We start from the raw sequence: 19,952 nt of genomic DNA, 5'->3' as shown, positions 1-19,952 counted from the left end.
CTCTTTCAGAGAAAAATTCCTTTTCCCTTAACCAAGTGATATTAAAGCATGAGAAGAAGATGAAGATGTCAAAGGCGAGGAGAAGTTAACAACATGATAGATGATAAGCTGTGCTAGGTCTCCATGTAGGTAGGTAATCAAGCATTCTAGCTGTTTCCCCTATTTCGAGGAGTATTAACTTTTGTAAAGGCTTGTCCATATTACCAAAATAGTATAAGCTTTTTTTATTAGGATTTCCACAAGCTTATATAGCCTTCATCTTTCTTATGTTTAGATGTGGGACTTTTTTCTCCATGTTCCCCTGTTTACTCACCTTTTTTGTTGCCTGAGTTTGTGTTCTTGGAGTCTCAAGAGGCCTTAGGTTGCAACCTTCTTATTTTTTCCTTGGCCTACACTTGACTTGTAAAGGGTGGTTAAACTCCTATATATGGGTATTTGAGTCGGTGGTTGACAATTCAAGAAAGGCTACCTATGAGGAGTTCTGATTAATAAGAAGTCAAGTGAAGTGTCCAAACTGCAACTTTCAAGATGACTCCGAGGGGGCTAATTGAGACTTAGTGTACGATGTCTAAGTTTTACATTTAGTAGTAAGGGTTTCCCAATGGAGTATTTGAGTGTGTTTCCCAAATCTTATGAATGGTAGGCTCAAATATCTTATTAACTTTTGTATAGGACTGTCTTTACGATGAGAAGCTGCACTACTCACTGCACGTAAATGGCAAGACTATTTTCTGAAATAAATGGATGTGTATAACTCCAAATTACATCAGAGGGTTTGAAAACCCAGAATAGTCCCTAGCACTTAATGTTGGTAAAAATTAGAAATAGAATTTCCATACCAACTACTGTCTGACAAAGCGTATATGAGATTTTATAGGTATGTATATAAAAAAAAAAGGTAAATCAAGATGGGCTGAGCTAGTATCCCACCTGATGCCCAATCAAACCCGGTTTAAATATAGTATTATTATTATAAGTTTTGCAGTAAAAAGGTATATCAAGCTATTAGAATATATTATAATTAATTGGAAATTGACTAAGACATTCTCTGTATCCTTTCTACTCTCAGAATCAAGGGATAATAATCCCTATATACATTGTAAATATGTACATTTATTTCCTTCTTAGAATAGCTTCTGGAATCACCCCCTCATATGTGTGGTTTAATAATTGTGTCATAGTTGAACCGGTCATGATTAGATTAATATGCTTGTAAATTTTTATTACTATCTTAGGTAAACAATAAAAATAATGAGAAAAAGTTGAAAGAATAAATTTTAAATTAGGCATTTAGAAGGAAAAAGGAAATTAAGAAATTAGAAGATATCAGAAAGAAATTTGAAAGATAAAGAAGATAAATTTAAAAAATAATAATGTATTTATTAAATATTGGAAAAGGAAAAAAGTTGGAGCTTTTGAGTGCGCTTTAAGTAACTATTTCCTTATCTGCAAGAATCTCCTAAATATATTTCTTAGCAGTAACTATTTTCTCATCCACCAGACTTTCCTAAATTATTACAACAACTTAACATTATATCTCTTTTCTTCAGGTTGGAAGTTGTGCTTTTGTTGATAGTATACCTTGCATATGGATATAATGAAGGCAGTGCTGTAGCGTACATTCTTCTGACTGTTAGCAGCTGGTTTATGGCCCTATCCTGGTTGTTTGCTCCTTATTTATTTAATCCATCTGGATTTGAGTGGCAAAAGTAAGTACGATCTTCATATGGTTTCAGACCTTCTGCCACGTTTATTGATTTTTTTTTTCTTCTCCCATTACTTTAGGGTAGTTGAGGACTTTCGGGATTGGACAAACTGGCTTCTGTACAGGGGTGGAATTGGAGTTAAGGGAGAAGAAAGCTGGGAAGCTTGGTGGGATGAAGAACTGGTATTTAATATTTTAACAATGCACATTAAAAAGTGATCCCCTTTTGTTGTGACATTTTGAATGCTTTTTTCTTCCCCTAATATTCTCAGTTGTTACAAGTGTTGCTTCTATTTTATCCCCCCGAAAAAAATTGCTGCATGTACAGGCACATATCAGAACTATTAGTTCAAGAATAGTGGAGACGATCCTTAGTCTAAGATTTTTCATCTTCCAATATGGTATCGTGTACAAGCTTCATGTACAAGGGACAAATACTTCATTGACGGTACCATCTTCTTCATTCTACTTTATCTTCCTTAAGAAATAATCTTTCTCAATGATTTTAGTGTACTCTTTACTTTGGGTTCGTTACAAGTCTTTTTTTTTTTTTTACTTTTAAGATTTCCTTACATTCTAAGCAGTTGTAGCAGCAGTGGTAAGCTTTTTTGCTACTGTTCTTTGCTTCTTTGGGATTAACTTTTTAGGTTCAGTTGAAGTCATTAACTTATGCATGCTACGGACTCTTGAGCCAGTGGCTTGAGGTGTTTTTCTTGTTTGGTACAGTTTTAGAATGAATATGTTCAACCACATTCTTTTGGCTAATTCTTGGTCAACTCAATGCCTTTATTTTGGTCTTTGTATAGGTTTATGGCCTGTCATGGGCAGTGCTGGCTGTTCTTATACTTCTTTTCAAGGTAGGAAAATGCCTTTTTCTGTTGTTAAATATACATTGCCAAACTGTATATCTTGAGGCTTTTTTGTCTTGTTGCTCAACAGGTGTTCTCCTTTAGCCAGAAGATATCTGTTAACTTCCAGCTTTTGTTGCGTTTTATCCAAGGCCTTTCCTTGTTGTTGGCGCTGGCTGGAATAGTTGTGGCAGTCATATTTTCTGATCTTTCTGTATCAGATATATTTGCTGCTATCTTAGCATTTTTTCCTACTGGATGGGGAATTCTTTCGGTGAGTTCTGCTATTACCTGATCCCTTGGTTTCACAGTAATTCTTTGATTGATATATATATATATATATAGTTGGGGTGAATTGGATGTTTACTATGTCATTAGGTGATATAGAATTTGATCGTGTTTTCTTTCCAGTTATAGAGTAAACTGCTAAGGGTTGTGGGATGGTGGCTACATGACATAATTGTGAAATTGTGATATATGTTTTAAATTGGAAAAATATTTTAAAATTGTGCACTGCAGAATCTAGTAACAAGTGAAAAATAACTTGAAATATAAAAACGTGACATATATATATATCCTCGTTATTTGCATAAAATACTAGGGGCGATAATTTTATTCAAGACTTAAGAGAAGTACTTAAAAGATAACTGATAGAGAATTTCATTAGTGTTGAATCTGTAAGTAATTTATGACCGATTAAGGACTACTAATTTAGCAATCAATTCATTTTGTTGGCTTTGTTGTAAGTGTTTTCGCCCACCAGGAGTCCATGGTTATTATTTCAACTGGACATACTCATATCTCTTCATTTTTAGTTACATTTAACCCAAAGACCCAAAAAACTGCCACAAAACTTGCCAACTGGCACAGTTGACTGGACCTCAATACACCTGTCTACGAACCTGCATGCACTGCCCCAGAAACTCTGCAGTGTTCTTGATGTGGTGTTGTATGATATTGTGTTTCTATATATGGCCATCTTTTGTCTAGAAGTCACCAGCCTCCCTTTAGTCTATCTCGATCCTTCACCTTCCTAGTTGGGTCCTATTTTTAGGGTGTCATATTGTCGAAATTGCCAAGTTAAATCTAAGGATTGCAGCCAGGAATGAAAATTTTGGGATGATACATGGATTATCTTCCATTGCCTACATTATCTCCTTCAGTGGCCCTGCGACGTACTCTGGCTACTTGGCTGCTCTTGGTTCCCTCTTCGAATCTGGTTGACAGTATTGATCACACATTCCAGTGACTTTCAACTAGCATGTTTGGGAAGTTTCTTTCTTCATGAAAATGTCTTCTTATCTGGACTTCCTTCATATAGCCATATCGGTGTTGGATCTTGCTATATTTCTATTGATCAATAAGATCTATGTTGAGATTCTATCAGTATTGGATCAAAGCCTTTATGACCAAGCAGTCGCAACTTGATCCTTACCATGCCCAATTTCAGTTTAAATTTCGACTTTAGATTTATTATCCATAATTCAAGTTCAAGCGTCTTGTGCATGAGACTGTCGGCAATCTAGTTAATTTCAGCATTTGACGTACAAATATGAGCCATTCTTGGGTTTACACGTTGGAGCTTAAGCGTTGGTGATAACTGATATTTTGGGCTCTTGCTTTTCATTTACATTTATCATGTCTTTTATGAAGTATTGTCTGGCCACCAATCCTTTTGGTTGTCACGTCCATTTTGATCATATCCATTTGCCTACCATCTCCAATCAAACTCATTTAAAGACAGTATGCATGCATGAACATGCATTGGTTTGGATCCAAAGTTGAAATAGAGCTTTTGTAGATAGCGTTTATGTTTCATGTTTGTACATTGACCAAGTCCTCTTCCTGTGTATTACAATAGATTGCTGTTGCCTGGAAGCCAGTGGTGAAGAGTCTGGGGTTATGGAAATCCATACGATCAATTGCACGTCTGTATGATGCTGGCATGGGAATGCTCATCTTTATACCCATTGCATTCTTCTCATGGTTCCCATTTGTATCTACATTCCAAACCCGTCTAATGTTTAACCAAGCTTTCAGCCGAGGCCTTGAAATTTCTCTTATCCTTGCTGGAAACAATCCCAATACTGGGATCTAGCTTTACTTACGCTTCATGCCCTGTATTGTACAAGAATTATGAGATTTTTTTGTTTATTGGGAGAGGTAGATTAGTTTTTATCCCCTTTATAGGAAGCTTATTATCTGAATTTTGTATTTTCACCTTTGTGAATAGGAATTATCATTTCTTTCTTTCTGTCTTTCTCGATAAATAGAAATTATCATTTCTAGTTTCCGGTATGGCACTCAAATTTTTTGATTTACCCTTGGGCATAAGATGTGCTTCTATTAAAAAATGTAAGGTATTTTTAACTGAATTTTATCTCCAATAAATTAATTATTTGTCTTCAAATTAACTAAATTTTTTATATTTACTTCTATTTAATAAGGTATTTTATTTTAAAATAAATATAAAGTGATTTATTCTATGAGTATTTTTTTTTTAAAAAAAGCAATGATTGTATTTTAAAAAATTAAAAATATGTTATATTTTTTAATATTTGACTTTTTAAAAAATATTATTTACGGAAGGAGTAACTTACAGATATTGAAGTTGCCTTGCTAATTCATATAGATTATGAGGTTGAACGCTTTTGCAGGGTTAGTGACGCGGGCCTGAAGAGATTTAAAATCTTGCCCAAAGTTTCTCACGTGGGTTGTATATCTGCTTTAAGCGCAGAGACTTCTTGACAATTAACTGATCCTAGTTGCAAATTTGGCGGAATAATTAGACGAAAAATTATACTTAAATATTAAATATAATGTTCAAACAATTGGGAAGTTTAACAACTGATTTAAGAAAATATATTTTTTTCCTGGTTGTTTTTTTTTCCGTGTTACATAGAATTTAAATAACAAGTTATAATGTGATTCAATGTAAATTTTATCCTCTCTCTCCCCCCCCCCACATATACATATATATATATATATATATAAGCTATGCATCATTCTACACGAATTGACAGGAGGGTCATGATTTTCCCCGTGTAAATGGGAATTTTTGACCATAAATTTTACAGGACATTTCGATACTTTTAGAATGCGTCAAGATGTGGGAAGGATAGATTTCAACCATGGTTATTATCCTTTATTAACAGGTTTGCAAATGAATTCCATCATTTTGGCTGAATAGGTTTCTCTGGTAAATGTGGGGAGAATATTCTTGTCACGAATGCGCAATTTCAAAGAATTATGAAGATTTAAATATATAGATAACAGATTGAGACCATAAGATGCAGGGCTTGTTACTACTTCAGAACATGCTTGTCGGCAGCTCTGGGCCCATCGAAATAGCCACAGTGGTCGTTCTCTTCAGGGCTTTCTTTATTTATTTTTTGGTGGGACTGATGTTTGGTGCCTTCAAAAATCATGTCTGGTTCATTTTTGGGCCAACGAGGTCCTGATGCTTGCCCAAAAAAAAAAACTGATCGGGACGGGCACCCTCACTGCATGGATGAGAAGTTAGTACGTGCTTTCCAAGTGTCGTACCCATCATATTTTTTTCTTAATAAAAATAGTAGTAAATAAAAGTGAAAACAAAAAAAGGCAAAATGCGCGCCAAATTTTTTTTATTTAATTTGAGCTCTCCTTATATGTGAGAATCTAGATGACAAGTATTTTTCTATTTTGAGAATATATTATATTTTTCACAGATTAAGCTATGTAATCTAATCCAAATATATAAGATAAGATGAATGAATGAATTTCTACATTTATTTGATTTGATTCTAAAATTTGAAATTGAATATAACAATAATGTATATTTAAAAAAATTGACAGAGTAATAATAAATTATTATATTTTATTGAAAAAAATATAAGTCTTTATAGTTTTATCAAATTTTGTTTTTAATTTTTATAATTTATTTCCAGTATTTTTAATCATTGTAACGATTAAAATAATTAAAAAAATAAAAAATATATAATTTTAAAAATTAAAGATCACTCAATCTCTTAAAATCATATAGATTGAAAATATTAAAAAAATTACCAAAAAAATCCCATAAAACCACAAAAGCCAATGCATTTTCTATTTTAATTAATTGTAACTTCAGCGGACCAACTCCCCCAAAAAAATAACTGTGACGTGTTACAGCTTATTCTGAGAATATTTTATTCATCCATACCAAAATCGGGTGACGCGTGTCCATTGCGCATCTGTAATCGCAGCCGTTTACCGTTCAAACTGATATCTGACCGTCCATTTCATCCATTTCCCGCCTATATAAGATGCCCTGAGAATGCGGTGGCAAATCTTCGACGTCATTACGCTTAGCAGAATTGGTTCATTCAAGAGATTTCCGCAACAACGAGAAGCCCCTCGGAAGTTTGAGTTCTGTATTTTCTATTTCTGAGATTTTTATAGACGAGCAATCCTATTTCGGTCTTCGTTTTCTTGAGGATCGAATCTGAGATTTCCTTGTTCTGAGTCGGACCATAGGGCGCTTTAGGGTTTTGGTATCTGTTTTCTGCTAAGTGGTTTTTGTCGGCGCTTATTCCGAATAGTCCCTTTTTGGTATTTTGTTCTTGAATTTGGTTTCAGGTTTGAAGAAACTGACACGGTTTCTTAGCTGTAGGGTTTCGTTGTTATTTGGTTGCGACGATGAATGATCAATCCCAAATGATGATAAATTTGAACCAGAGGAGTCAGCCTCAGATGATGAATCAGGTTCAAATGATGAACCAGCCTCAGGTAATTAACCAGTCTCAGATTATAGGTCAGACTCAGGCGTTGTCTCAGCCGCAGATGTTGATCCATTCTCAAACATTAAATCAGCAGCCGCAGCCGCAAACACAAAGGAAACCATCACAGATGTTGATGAACCAGACCAAACCTCCGATATTGAATCGGGGCTATAAGGCTTGGTCTCAACAGCCCCCCATGGACCCAAACATGAAGTTTCAGAACCCTATGAAACAAAATTATCCCAACACCAAGTTGGGACGAAGCAATTGGAAGGGGAAGAAGATGACGGATAAGCGCAAGGACCCAAGAAGAATGGATAAACCTAACCTCAGTGCCTCCACCAGCCAATCCAACAGTGTCGTGTACAAACCACCTACTCTGCATGAATTACAGTCTCAAAATCGTTTAAAAGCCCGAAAATTTTATCCCAAGAAGAAATTTAATAATCGATTTGCCCCTTATGCCCCGAGAAACACGACATCCTTTCTTATTCGGGCTAAGAAGTCAGGGGGCATAGCTTCACTTGTATCACCCTGTCCTGTAACCCCAGCTGTACTTCCTACGCCTATATTTTCGCCCTCGAGAGAGGTTTTAGGGGATATGGCAAAGGAAGAGTGGGGTGTTGATGGATATGGATCCATGAAGGGTCTGATTAGGCTTCGATCACCAGGGCATGATGCAGATGTTCACGAGGACGAAGAAGATGAGGAAGGTGGTGCTGGGTCAAGTGAGAGTGATGTGGAAGAACATGTGGAGGTGGAAAGAAGGCTAGACCATGATTTGAGTCGGTTTGAGATGATATATCCAAATTATGGAGTTGAGTATAACAATGTCCTAGAGAATAGGGTAGATGATCAGGATTCCCATATAGCGCAATTGGAGGAGGAGAATTTGACATTGAAAGAGCGCCTTTTCCTAATGGAGAGAGAATTAGGTGATCTGAGAAGGAGGTTGCAGTTTCTTGAGAGGCAGAACCAAATTGGGGATGATGCCAACGAGGAAGTGGTGGAGAATGGCTCTGATAATGACAGTGAGGGGGGATCGGATGCCCAGGTTGTGGGAACCGAGGATAACCCAGAGATGGTTGATTATGTGCCGTTGGATGGGAGAAATGAAGACGATGATGCTAATGCTAAGGTAAAAAGTGAGAGAGTATCAGAGACTGAGGTTATAGGAGATGTTTGTATGGAAGAGATGGTTCCTGATGAGGCCATTGCCGATGAGTATGAGATGAAGGGTGAAGTGAGGAATGAGTTTGCAGTCAATGAAGTAAACGTGGGGAAGGAGGAGCACAAGGATGAAGAAGCTATTGGGTATTGTGTACCTGATGAAGTTATGGCAAATAAAAATGTTGTAGATCAACAAAGGAGTGGTGAACTTGAAGCAGTGGATGAGAAAGAAGAGTTAGAAGGCCAGGAACCAGTCAATGGATGTGTGCGAGATAAGGTCCTTAGTGAGAAGGATGAGGACGTTGGGACATGCTTGGAACCTGTTTGAGATTACTTGTCTGTCCCTCATTTTTCCCTTGGTTGAGATGAGACCTTTGATTTGACTTGTCTCTCGAAAGATGTCAAAAGCGGTAGATAAATCTCCAGGTTCTTTACTCATAAAAGCATTAGTTAGTTTTGTTTGCAAAATGTTTCCTCTATTTGTATGTGGGACTAGCGGTCAAGCTGTGAGGATAACTAATTAGTTTCTACCTTGTACTTTGGCTACCATGACTATGTGGAAACTTTCTTTGATATATTCACCGTGTAACTGAATACTTTTAAGCATCTATTAGTATCCGTTGTTTTGACGCAGTGATTAAGCTTAGCGGGAGTGCTGCTTTTCTTTTCTTTTCTTTTCTTTTTTTTAGATAACGACAACGTAAATATGTCTCTGTGATTGTTTTCTTTGTTTCTTTGTCATTCTTTTGCAGGAAAATCAGTTTTCTAAATTCTTAAGCCTACTGCTAAACCTTTTCTGTGTAATGCATTGGCCACTTTTTGGTTGTGTTGACATGATGGAAATTGTCATCATTTTGATAAAGCTGCAACAGATTTCTGTTACGTAACACGAATTGTGCAACAGATTTCATGGTATTGTGTACCTGACACGTTGCCTCTTCTATTCTATTGCCTAAGTAACTGCAGCACCATACTTGGGTTTTTTAGACTCTGTGGCATAAAATTTTGCCGCAACTTCAGATCTCTGGTTTTGTGATGCAGTAATTACAGGTTAAGCTTGAGTTTGCCTTCCGGATCAAAGCTGTTGGAAGGTTTGAGTTTTAAACAGTTGTATACCTTGATGTTACTATACATAGCTTTATATCTTGCGATATTCTTAGCGAGAATTGCAGGTTGACTTGACGCCGAAGAATTCATCGGATTTTTTTCCCCTGTAACAAACGTCATACAAGCTAGAAACTGTTTCAACAAAACATAAAATATCGTCGACAAATATATTAACATTATTGAGACATAGAAATTGCCTTGTTCAGTATTGAAATTTCTAAGTCCCATACTACCCCACTGAAACTCGTTGTTGAGGTTTGGACCTCTCCTGATTCCTGAATTATGATGGAATAAGTTTTTCTTCTAAATGTACTGTAATTGTTAAGTAACATCTTGGCTTGTTAGCTGGGGAATGTGTCAAAAAGATATGCATTATCGATTTTTATAATTTCATCAAGCTTTGCTCTTAATCTTTATAATTTTTTTAGTGTTTTTAATTCCTTTAATTTCAACAGGATTAGGTAATGTTTACTCCTTTGGTCTTATTTATAGGGCATAAAAAGAAGAAAAAATTTGGTCCTATTTATGGGGCAGTTGTTAATTTTCATTTTTTTTCTACATTTTTGTCCTTATTAAATGTTTTGGATAAAAATACTTGTAATAAGATTTAAGAATATTTATTAGAGGTAAAGATGGAAACTTGTTAAATTTTAAAAAAAAATTAATAAGGTTTAAGGTTTTTTTTAGTTCTAGTGAAACATGCTAGAAGCGATTTATAAATAAAATTAGAGGACGTGTTATTTAAGTGTACATGTGGTTTTCAGTTTGTTAAAAGTTTATTTGTTAAAAATTTATTTAGTAAAAATCAGTTAAGTAAAAATCAGTTGTTATAACGAAAATATATATTTAGATATATTTTTTTCAAAAGGTAGTTGGGTAAAACTTATTTGGATTGGTAATTATTTATACTTTTGAAATGTACTTTTAAATATGCAATAATAAGATTGATTAATGATGATTTGTAGCTTTTGTTATACAAAATAATATATTAAAAAAGTTTTAAAAATATGAAGAAAATTTAAAATAACATAAATTTAATATTGTAAATAATAAAAATATAAATATAAATTTTAATATGTTGAAAAAAATTATATAATAAATAGTTCAACATTTATTAATACTAAATAGTTATATAAGTAATGATTTGATTTATGATATACAATCTGATTTTTAATTAAATTACAAATTTTATTTATTTTTTTATTAGAAGCTACACTTAAAATTATATTTGAAATTGACGATGAAAATGCATGCTTATTAATATCATCATGAAGAGATAACAAAATAATGATGGATAGCATGGTAAAATATAAAATTAGGTATAAATCATTAAAGTTCCAATATTCTCATTTACTTTTGAAAAGCTGAGAATTTGAGCGTTGGAAAATTCACGTTTTGAAGGCCCTTAAAAAGTTTATTTGCTCTCTTAAATTGCACTCAAATAACTTTTTGCATTTTAAAAGTAAAAAAATCCTTTTGAGTTGTGAAAAATGACTTATCCAAAGAGACTCTTAAGAACCTGTTTGATTTCTATTCTCATTTTTTATTTTTAAAAATTATTTTGTAATAAAGTTTTTAAAATTGATTTTCAAAACAAAAATAAAATAAAAATTTATTTAGTTATATCAATTAAAAAATAGTTTTAAAATTAAAAAATGAACTTCCAGTGACGGTTATAAGCAGTTAATAGTGATAATTAATAATAAAAATCAGTGAAAAAAGTTAATAGTGGTGATTAATAATAAAAATTGATAAAAGTAATTATAATTTTTAATAATCAAATGTAGTGTATTTTAAAAATAAGGAAAATAAAACAAAAACAACTTGAAGTTGTTTCTATTTTTTGGTTTTAAAAAATAAAAAAATGAAAACAGTTTTAGAAACAATTAAATGAAAAATATTTATTTAAATAAGTTTTAAAGTTTTCTTATTTTTAAAAAGAAAAAACAGTTTTTAAAAATAGAAAACAAATGGGTCTTAAGTTTTTGTAGATTCAAAGTTCTAGTGTTTTCAATTCGAATCAATAATTGTGTTTTGCTTTCAAAGATCAACGTTGAAAAGAAATACCCATCATTTAAAGTACTGTTCAAATTGCAGGTATATGGAGAATGGGCGCTCAGTTCTGTTTGTATCCGTCAACTTCCGCTTTTATATGCACATACACGCACCAGCGATATACAGACTGGGAAGTCTCCTGTTCACCAGTAGAACTCTGTCTTACTTATTTAGGTTCTGTAAATTATGTTCATTTTAACTTTTAATTTTTGGCAGTGCAGACAGCAGATTAGTTTGAGGCAAGTTGTTTCCAATCAGTCTTGGAATTGATGGGATACAGAGCCTACACTACTTAACCTCGTTTATTTCAGAGTTTCACACATGTGATCTTATTTTTATTTTGAATATTCAGACTTTTAATTCCTTGCAGAAGTTTATAATCCATGTAAAGGGGAAAAATTCAAAGGTCTGACTAGGAGAATAGTTTGAGAGAAGAGAGTTGAGCAGAATAACGGGGTGCTTGATGTTCTTTGTATATGTGGTTTGAATTCTCTCCTCCAGTCTATTCTACTTTAGCAGCGTCAATAAAAGAAGCATAACATGAAAGGCACGATGCGTCGTGGTCGTCCAGCAGGACAAGTTTATAATCGGCCAGCTTCTCTTGTTATCTCCACTGGAAGATTACATCCACGGCCATGATTCCTCATATCATGCATGCATAATGTTTTACTAACCCTTAAAATCAATATCAACAGTCAGTAGTGCTCCCTCCATTTTTTAATATATAAGAATTTGAACTATCCCATGCATTTTGAGAAAATTAATTTATCATAATAATTATGTATGAAATTGATATGTTTGAACTAAAATGATCTTGTAATTATTTCTTTTCCTTTAATTTAATGATACTGACCATTATGAGACAATTTGGGGGGCGGGGGCGGGGGAAGTAATGAATACTTCTTGAAATTTGTAATTTTTTAATAATAAAAAAAACATAAGGTAGTTTTCCTTATAATATTTGAAAATGAAGTAGTGTATACTCTTTTCGGACTATAATATAAATTATTTTTTAAAAGAATTTCTTGATTTAAAATTTAGGATATTGAGTAAATTTTATGTTTATACCCTTGCTTCTTTTATTCCTTGTCTTTAAATGATTTATATTTAAAAACCATGCATGTGATACAAGAAACTCTTGAAAGAGCATAAATGGAAAGGTGAACATTTTTAAAAAATTAAGATATCAACTAATATTTTTTATATACCGTGAATTAGTTATTTATGACATATATTATAGTTCAACATTCCCAAGTTATGAGACAATTTGATATAAGACTATATATATATATATATATATATCAATAATAACAATATTTTACTAATTAACTTTTTCAAAATAAAACTATAAACTTTTAAAAATGTCCTTATACAATTATTAATTATGCTATAATACTATTCCAATTCTCTCTTTATTTGAAAGGTGATATTGGAAAAGTTTTATCAATGAAACTTTAATTTTTCAAATTAGCTTATATTTTAGAACACCTCCAATGTTGTCTTATAATCAGGGACAAAAAAATAATTAAATTGTGAAGATTGTATACTTTTTTGTGCTAGCAAGATTTAATAAAGTTAGTTCACTTTCTTTGATAAAAAATATAAAGCATTTTTAATCAAAATTTATCCTTAATAAAATAATTAATTATCTTTAAAATAATATTATTTTTTTTATATTTACTTTTATTTAATAATGTGTTTTACTTTAAAATAAAAATAGTTAATTATTTATTAAGGGGTGCTTTTAAAAAAGCACAAAGTAATTTCTTTCTTAGTCACTGGGCGAGCTTGCCTCGGCTTCCTCGAAAGACTCGCAAAAGAAAAACCTTTTTTCCACCAAAAGGCACTTTCGCTATCCTTACCTTGAAACCAATTTCTTCGATTTCGCTTCTGCAGCAATATAGTTTATTGGCTCACGAAAAGACTTCCTGGGCTATAAAACTAGTACTACTCAACATTGACGAACTAAGCTAGCCACTCCTTAAGAAGGAAAGGTAGGAGCAATAAGCAGCTCGAACGAAGTGAGAGGAGCGGGCCCTTTCCTAGGCAGTCAAGTCACGGGCACTCGTTCTTAGTCTAACTATGAGTTAAGGGAGAGAAGCGATATTTTTAAGCCTGCTTTGCTTGCTAGGTTCCTTCAATGGTCATTTTCTATATTTCTAGAGAAGAAAATGGAAGACTTAGCCCTATCAACGTTTTGTCTTGAAAAGGAGCAAAAAAAGATCAAGGCATTGTAGCATGCAATCAATTTGCTTTTCTGAGGCTTCTCTGAACAGTAGCAAGTCGAAGTAGTGACAAATGGAATAGCAAGAATCAATGGCTATTCATCATTATAGAAAGTCTTCTATGCTTTCCTCATGTTTTATTCACTCAAACTAAGCGAAAGCGGTTTGCCCTGTATTTAATGAATGCTTCAATCCACTAAGTAGTATCCCTTGTCCAAAGCGTCAGGCAAGACAGACATGATAAAATATTCAATTTAGTTCGTAGGGATTCCGAGAGGGTCTTGGTGAGCCTCATAAATTCAGGTCAAATACAAGACTGGATTTGGTTCTCGTTCATTCGTACTCATGAAGATGGCTTTCCTTTTTAACTGGCACCGAAACCAATGGAGGAAGTATTTGTTTTTTCTTGGTTTTTATGCAACAAATAAAATTGCGCAAGCCAACTTGAAATATGATTTTGACACCTTTAGTTATAAGAGATTCTTTTACTAGTAAAAAAAAAAAGATATAAGAGATTTAAAAAAAAATCATAGCTAGAAGAGTTAAGGCTCTAATCAAGGGGATAAGTGTCATATTAATTGTCCAGATTTAATATATAATTATTTTTATAAATTTATTGACTTACATTTTTAATAACATATGGAATCTAAAATAAAAATAATGTCTCACATATTCAATACTCTAATTCATAGCTCAAGCTTGCAATACATAATCACATACACAAATATCTTTTGCACATTCTCATATATATATATACTTACATCTTTTTTCTCAAGAACATCATTTATAAAAAAAATTATACAATAAACGTTAGAATTAATATATGAGGGAATTTAGATTCCTGGTTACCTCCACCCCTTAAGTCAATCAAAAAGGGCACTCGAATTATGTTTCTACAAGATTTCCAATCATGCACAATAGCCATAAAACAATAATATACAATTAAGATAATATAGAGTTTATCATTGCTAGGCATAGCTATATACCTAATGCTACCCATGACTTAATATAACACTCTAAACTCATTTTGTTAAATATTTTAGAGTTTTCATTAACTTCATTAAATTCATTAGAGCCCCAAAAGTCTAACTAAATCACTCTAAGTCTCCATAGTCCATTATTTAACCATAAGAATTCTTTATTAGGTTTAGAGTTTCAGGTCAAATCTCGCATGAATGATAGAGTTAATAAATTTCACATAAGGTAATAAATCAAAGATCCAATTATTGAAAACATCTTGTTAGATGTGACAAATTTTGTTGACCAAATTTTAGCTAGATCCAACAGTGAAACAATTCAAAAATAAAAATTCATTGAGACTACTTTGTGATAATGTGAAAATGGCTGTTACAAATGAGAAGATTAATAACTCTCTAATCAAGCAATTAATAAATGATCTAACCATTGAAAAGAACAAAAAAGTATGTTACAAACCTGATGACCAAAATTAAGCCTGATCGAACGATAAAAAAATTCAAAAATATAAATTTATTGAGATTACTATGTGAGGATGCGACAATAGTTGTTGCGAATGACAAAGTTAATAAATCTCCAATATAACACTAATCAATGATCTAACTGTTGAAAAAAAATGAGCTAGATATTACAAACCATATGACCAAATTTATGCTCGATCCAACGGTAAATGAATTCCAAAAGGTTGATTTATTAAGATCGCTCTATGTAGATGCAAAAATAATTTTCTTTCTGTTTCGCTCTCAAATGGTTGTAACTTAATCCTGGATATAATATGACCTAATATGACCCATTTCTTCTCTACTTAGTGAAACTTACAATGGGCTTCAGTATTAGCCTTTCTTCATATAAGAAGGGTGCCCAAACTCATTAATATCAATTTTTTTCAAAAAATAATGTAATTATTAATTAAACCTTATAATTTTCTTAAATTAAATTCCTAAATAAAAACTTAATCTTATAATTTTTTTAAATTAAATTCTCAAATAAAAATAAAATGTTACTCCTCTTATAGGAATTTATCCTTAAAATTCGAATACCTGAGTAATGCACATGTTTGGAATAGGTGCGAATGCCACTACTCCACCTTTCCTTGCCTGTCCAAGCCTCAACACTAGAAGTTATCTCCTCTCAAAATATTTTCACTAGAAGGATGGTTCTAGTTTTCAACTATCTGTACTTTACATCCTTAATCTCCTTCTATTCTATTCGATAGATCAAATTTCTCCTTAGCTCACATCTTCTACCTTTTTTAACTCCATATTTCATTATAAGGTTTTAAGTTCTTCATACACAACATTCTCTCCATAACCACCCGCAATGGTACTAATACTATAAGCCACATTAAAGTTATGTGAATTACAACCTCATTCGTCATTTAAACCACTGTAATTTTAAACTGCAAGTTCTACAATTAAGCCATTTGCAGCTTTAGTAATACATGCATGCGTGAGTATTATCATGAAACTTATGGGTAATATGTTTTCATCCTCCAATAACTAATAGTTCTAGTGTTTTATAGGTAATCGATTGAGTTCACATTGACGATATTTATTCTCGATTAACTTTAAGACATTTCATTAAAAATCTATAACTCTAATTCAAAAATATTAAAGACAACCAAATTTGCAATAACACTACTAGTTACACACTCATTTACACGTTCAATTGCTAGAGTTTTAGGTAGTCAAATATTTTAACATATTTACAACGTTTCATAAACATAGTGATTATATATATATATAAAAGAAATTCTCCTCTCTTTTTTTAAGAATATTTTTGTATATGAGTACAATCCAAATATCATTTACTTAGTTGATAAATGATTATCAAGTAGTGCATGAAAGGCAAACGAAGGAAGAATAAATTTGATAAGTCGACCCTTTTGACAACAATATTTTCTTATTGTGCAACTATAAGAACAATATGGCAGTTTGGTTTTACATAAATTTTTTTAGTTTTTATTGTATGCAAAAATTTTCTTATTCTTGTTATTCTTCAAAATTTCCACCGCTTAAGGTCCATATTATCCTTATGGGATTATATTTCTTTCCCCTGAGGAAAAATCACCATATGATTCAATCTCAAGTACACTTATTCTCCTTTATGTATTCTTATTATCACCCCTCATTATTACAATTTCTAGTCCTTTATTATCTTATAGCTCTGTAATTCCTATTTACCGTATCACCTCATAAGTCCTTAAACTTCTCTTAGTGACCATTGTCATTAACATGGTCATAACTAACAGTGCTAGGGTTCAATTATTCTCATAATGCCACCCATTTTCAACTTTTACATTCTTACCCCAAAAGAAAGATACTCAGTAACAAAACCCAATTGATTCCTACTACACAAAGAGCACACGTCACTATGGCACTCTAAAAAAATTAGAATTACTACTTATTGTTTCCATATGTAGGATCACATCTAAGCCTCTATATAGTCGTAAACACCACTCGTTAATCATAATAAAATTCCTATTATATTGCTCGAACATCAATATGATCCTCATCAATCCCTTACTAGTGCACCCAAGCTTGACACAAGCTCAAAATTTGACTTTACCTCTATTCTTGTTATACACCACATTAGTTCTCTAGATATGGAGTAAACTCAAGTTGTCACTTTTTTGAATTTTAGGTCATCTTCCTAGCTTTAACTATCTTATTCCTCAACTCATTAATACCTACTATTCCTCTTATCTCTATACTTATTATAATCTCTATCCATCGCAATAGTCCTCAAAAAAAGAAGCATACACATAGATATGACTCTAGTATAAATCATAACCAAAAATATCATTTCAATTAAATTTACAACTATTACAAACCTAGTAAATTTTATGCACAATTAGACAAAAAATCATTTCACAATCTTCCACCTGAAATACAATCCTATAGCCTCAAAATTTATTGCTAGATGAGATAAGAATATTTGGTTTAAAATCTAATGATTTTTAAGATAATTCCATGTGTGACAATTTCTCTCATAATTGATTGAATAAAAAGCATAACAAGCCACACACAAAAACCAAATAGCTTGGTTTAGAGTTTATGATCAAAATACAAAGTGAAGTTGTCTTACATCTTAGACATGTGGATTAAATAATTGAGCCTTCTCAACTTACGAAATCAAAACCAATCACAAATCTCAAATTTATGTTTGATTATCTTAGAAAACAGTCTCTTTAAATTCAAAATAGAGTTTTATGTAGGTAAGGTGGTAGAAATTTATTTTATAATACAATAGTTTTAAATGTAACTCATATGTTTGTGACAAGAGAATTCATCCCAAATCAATCTTATATTCTATATTAACTTCTTAACCTATGCGCTTATAGCACGACACCGCCAATTTTTAGCATGATTATACCCAAAGAATATTGCTTTAAAATTCGCATAAATCTTGAACAACTTAAACAACGCACACAGTTAGAACAATTATTGAGTCTCTCTCATTAAGACCTAAGCTTAAGTGATGATTACCAACCAATATAGTCATCAATTCAGAAAATAATAATTTCTTTTTAAAAAAATCTAGTATCAACATATAAGAATCAATTTTTTTCAAACCCCATAGTGAAACCACACATGCATTGTTACAAAGTCAAGCTCTAATTCAAAATATTCATTTTTAACTATGAAAAATATTGTGAAAAATTTAGTTATTTAACTTTTCATTTATACACACCCAGGTTACCATTTACCATACCACAAAAATTATTCTAACTCAATGTCAATTAATTTCAATTAAATTCATAATTTTTTGAATGCTTAGGTAAAGTTAGGTAACCTCAATAGTCTTTATAAGACTTTAAACACAATGGTGTGTAGTATTGATTTACTAACAATTATAAGAGACTAATTCCACCAGAATCAAATTCAAAAACACTGAACTCACAAAGTTAACTAGAATTTGTGTGACTTTGATTGCAATTACACGTGCCCATAGTGGAATATAGCGGAAGAAAACTTCCTTTACCCTTAATGTAATTTGACTTGAAATGAGATACCAATTAATCCATAATATTAAAGTGACTTATGTTACTTTACAAATCTAATCCTCTTTCTTAACAAAGGAAATATTTGGTAAGTATTCATACCTATTCCCATAATAATCTAGTCACTTTTAGATACCCAAAAAAAAAGGTACCAATTGAAAAGAAGGGTAATTCCATAGGCCTGATAACTAAATTTAAGCCCGAACAAACGGTAAACAAATTAAAAAAATATTAATTTATTGAGACTGCTCTATGTAAATGCAAAAATAATTTTTTCTCTGCTTCTCTCTCAAATAGCTGTAACTTAATCTCGGATATAATATGACCTCATTTGACCCCTCTCTTCTCTACTTAGTAAAACTCACAATTGACTTTACTATTGTGCCTTTCTCCATATAAGAAGAATGCCTAAACTCATTAACCTCAATTTTCCTCAAAACACACTTTAATTGTCAATTAAACTTTATAATTTTCTTAAATTAAATTCCTAAATAAAAATTTAATCTTATAATTTTCATAAATTAAATTCCCAAATAAAATAGGATGTTACAAATTCAGTCCTTTATGTTCAATAAAAATATCAAAGTTTGGAGAGAAATTAACACCGTTAATTTATCAATGACATGGCTAATGGAATTATGATTTATCAATCACATAAGTTAATAAAAAGATAAATATAATGTTGACATGGATAAAGCAAAATATAAGAAAAGAAAATATATCAAAAATAAAGAAATTAAATTATCCAGAAGAAAAAGCAACACCCTCCCCCTCCCAATTAAATTATCCTCCCATTTAAATTCACATTCCTTCTTTGTTTTCTCCTTTGAATTCTCATCATTCTCCGTCATTTCTTTCAAATTTTGATCGCTCTCTATCTTCTTCCTCTTCTCCCCTCTCTATCTTTTGACATCGTTAGAGTCTGTCACACACTGCCTTGTTAGTTTATTCCATCCATCTCTCCTCACTGCTTCATGATCGGGCTTCAATTTGTCATTGCGCTTCACTGTTTTATACGGCCGTAGCATCTATACAAGTTGCCTCTGAAACTATTTTAAAATGACCTAATTGGAAAGTAGAAGGGAATATTAGAGATTATAAAATAGGAATATAGAAAAGGTT

The 19,952-nt window shown here is 32.1% G+C and overlaps 2 protein-coding genes across 4 annotated transcripts in view; both read left to right on the top strand.

Annotated features, from left to right (window-relative positions):
- Nucleotides 1-4,844, top strand: part of LOC129308578 (callose synthase 9) — a 58,167-nt gene extending 53,323 nt beyond the window's left edge. Inside the window, exons 46-51 of the mRNA XM_054949775.1 lie at nt 1,551-1,709; nt 1,786-1,888; nt 2,034-2,153; nt 2,512-2,562; nt 2,645-2,827; nt 4,415-4,844. Coding sequence (XP_054805750.1) covers nt 1,551-1,709; nt 1,786-1,888; nt 2,034-2,153; nt 2,512-2,562; nt 2,645-2,827; nt 4,415-4,651 — 853 coding nt within the window. The 3' untranslated portion in view covers nt 4,652-4,844. The remainder of the gene's footprint in view (nt 1-1,550; nt 1,710-1,785; nt 1,889-2,033; nt 2,154-2,511; nt 2,563-2,644; nt 2,828-4,414) is intronic.
- A 2,034-nt stretch (nt 4,845-6,878) lies between these two features.
- LOC129309143 (uncharacterized) lies at nt 6,879-9,106 on the top strand. Of its 3 annotated transcripts, none has more exons than XM_054950543.1 (3): nt 6,879-6,942; nt 7,187-7,302; nt 7,390-9,106. In XM_054950543.1, exons 2-3 carry the CDS (start codon nt 7,213-7,215, stop codon nt 8,791-8,793), a joined length of 1,494 nt encoding a protein of 497 aa, XP_054806518.1. In that variant the 5' UTR covers nt 6,879-6,942; nt 7,187-7,212; the 3' UTR covers nt 8,794-9,106. The 3 variants fall into 3 exon arrangements, with proteins under 3 accessions (XP_054806518.1, XP_054806517.1, XP_054806516.1); XM_054950542.1 differs by having other exon boundaries at nt 7,387-9,106; XM_054950541.1 differs by having other exon boundaries at nt 7,187-9,106.
- The last annotated feature ends 10,846 nt before the right edge of the window (nt 9,107-19,952 follow it).

The sequence above is a fragment of the Prosopis cineraria genome, unplaced genomic scaffold (genome assembly GCF_029017545.1).
Source record: "Prosopis cineraria cultivar Desert tree isolate PC_DT_omini unplaced genomic scaffold, ASM2901754v1 PC4, whole genome shotgun sequence".
NCBI classification, from domain to species: Eukaryota; Viridiplantae; Streptophyta; class Magnoliopsida; order Fabales; family Fabaceae; genus Prosopis; species Prosopis cineraria.
This window is presented reverse-complemented; position numbering and strand designations above follow the sequence as displayed.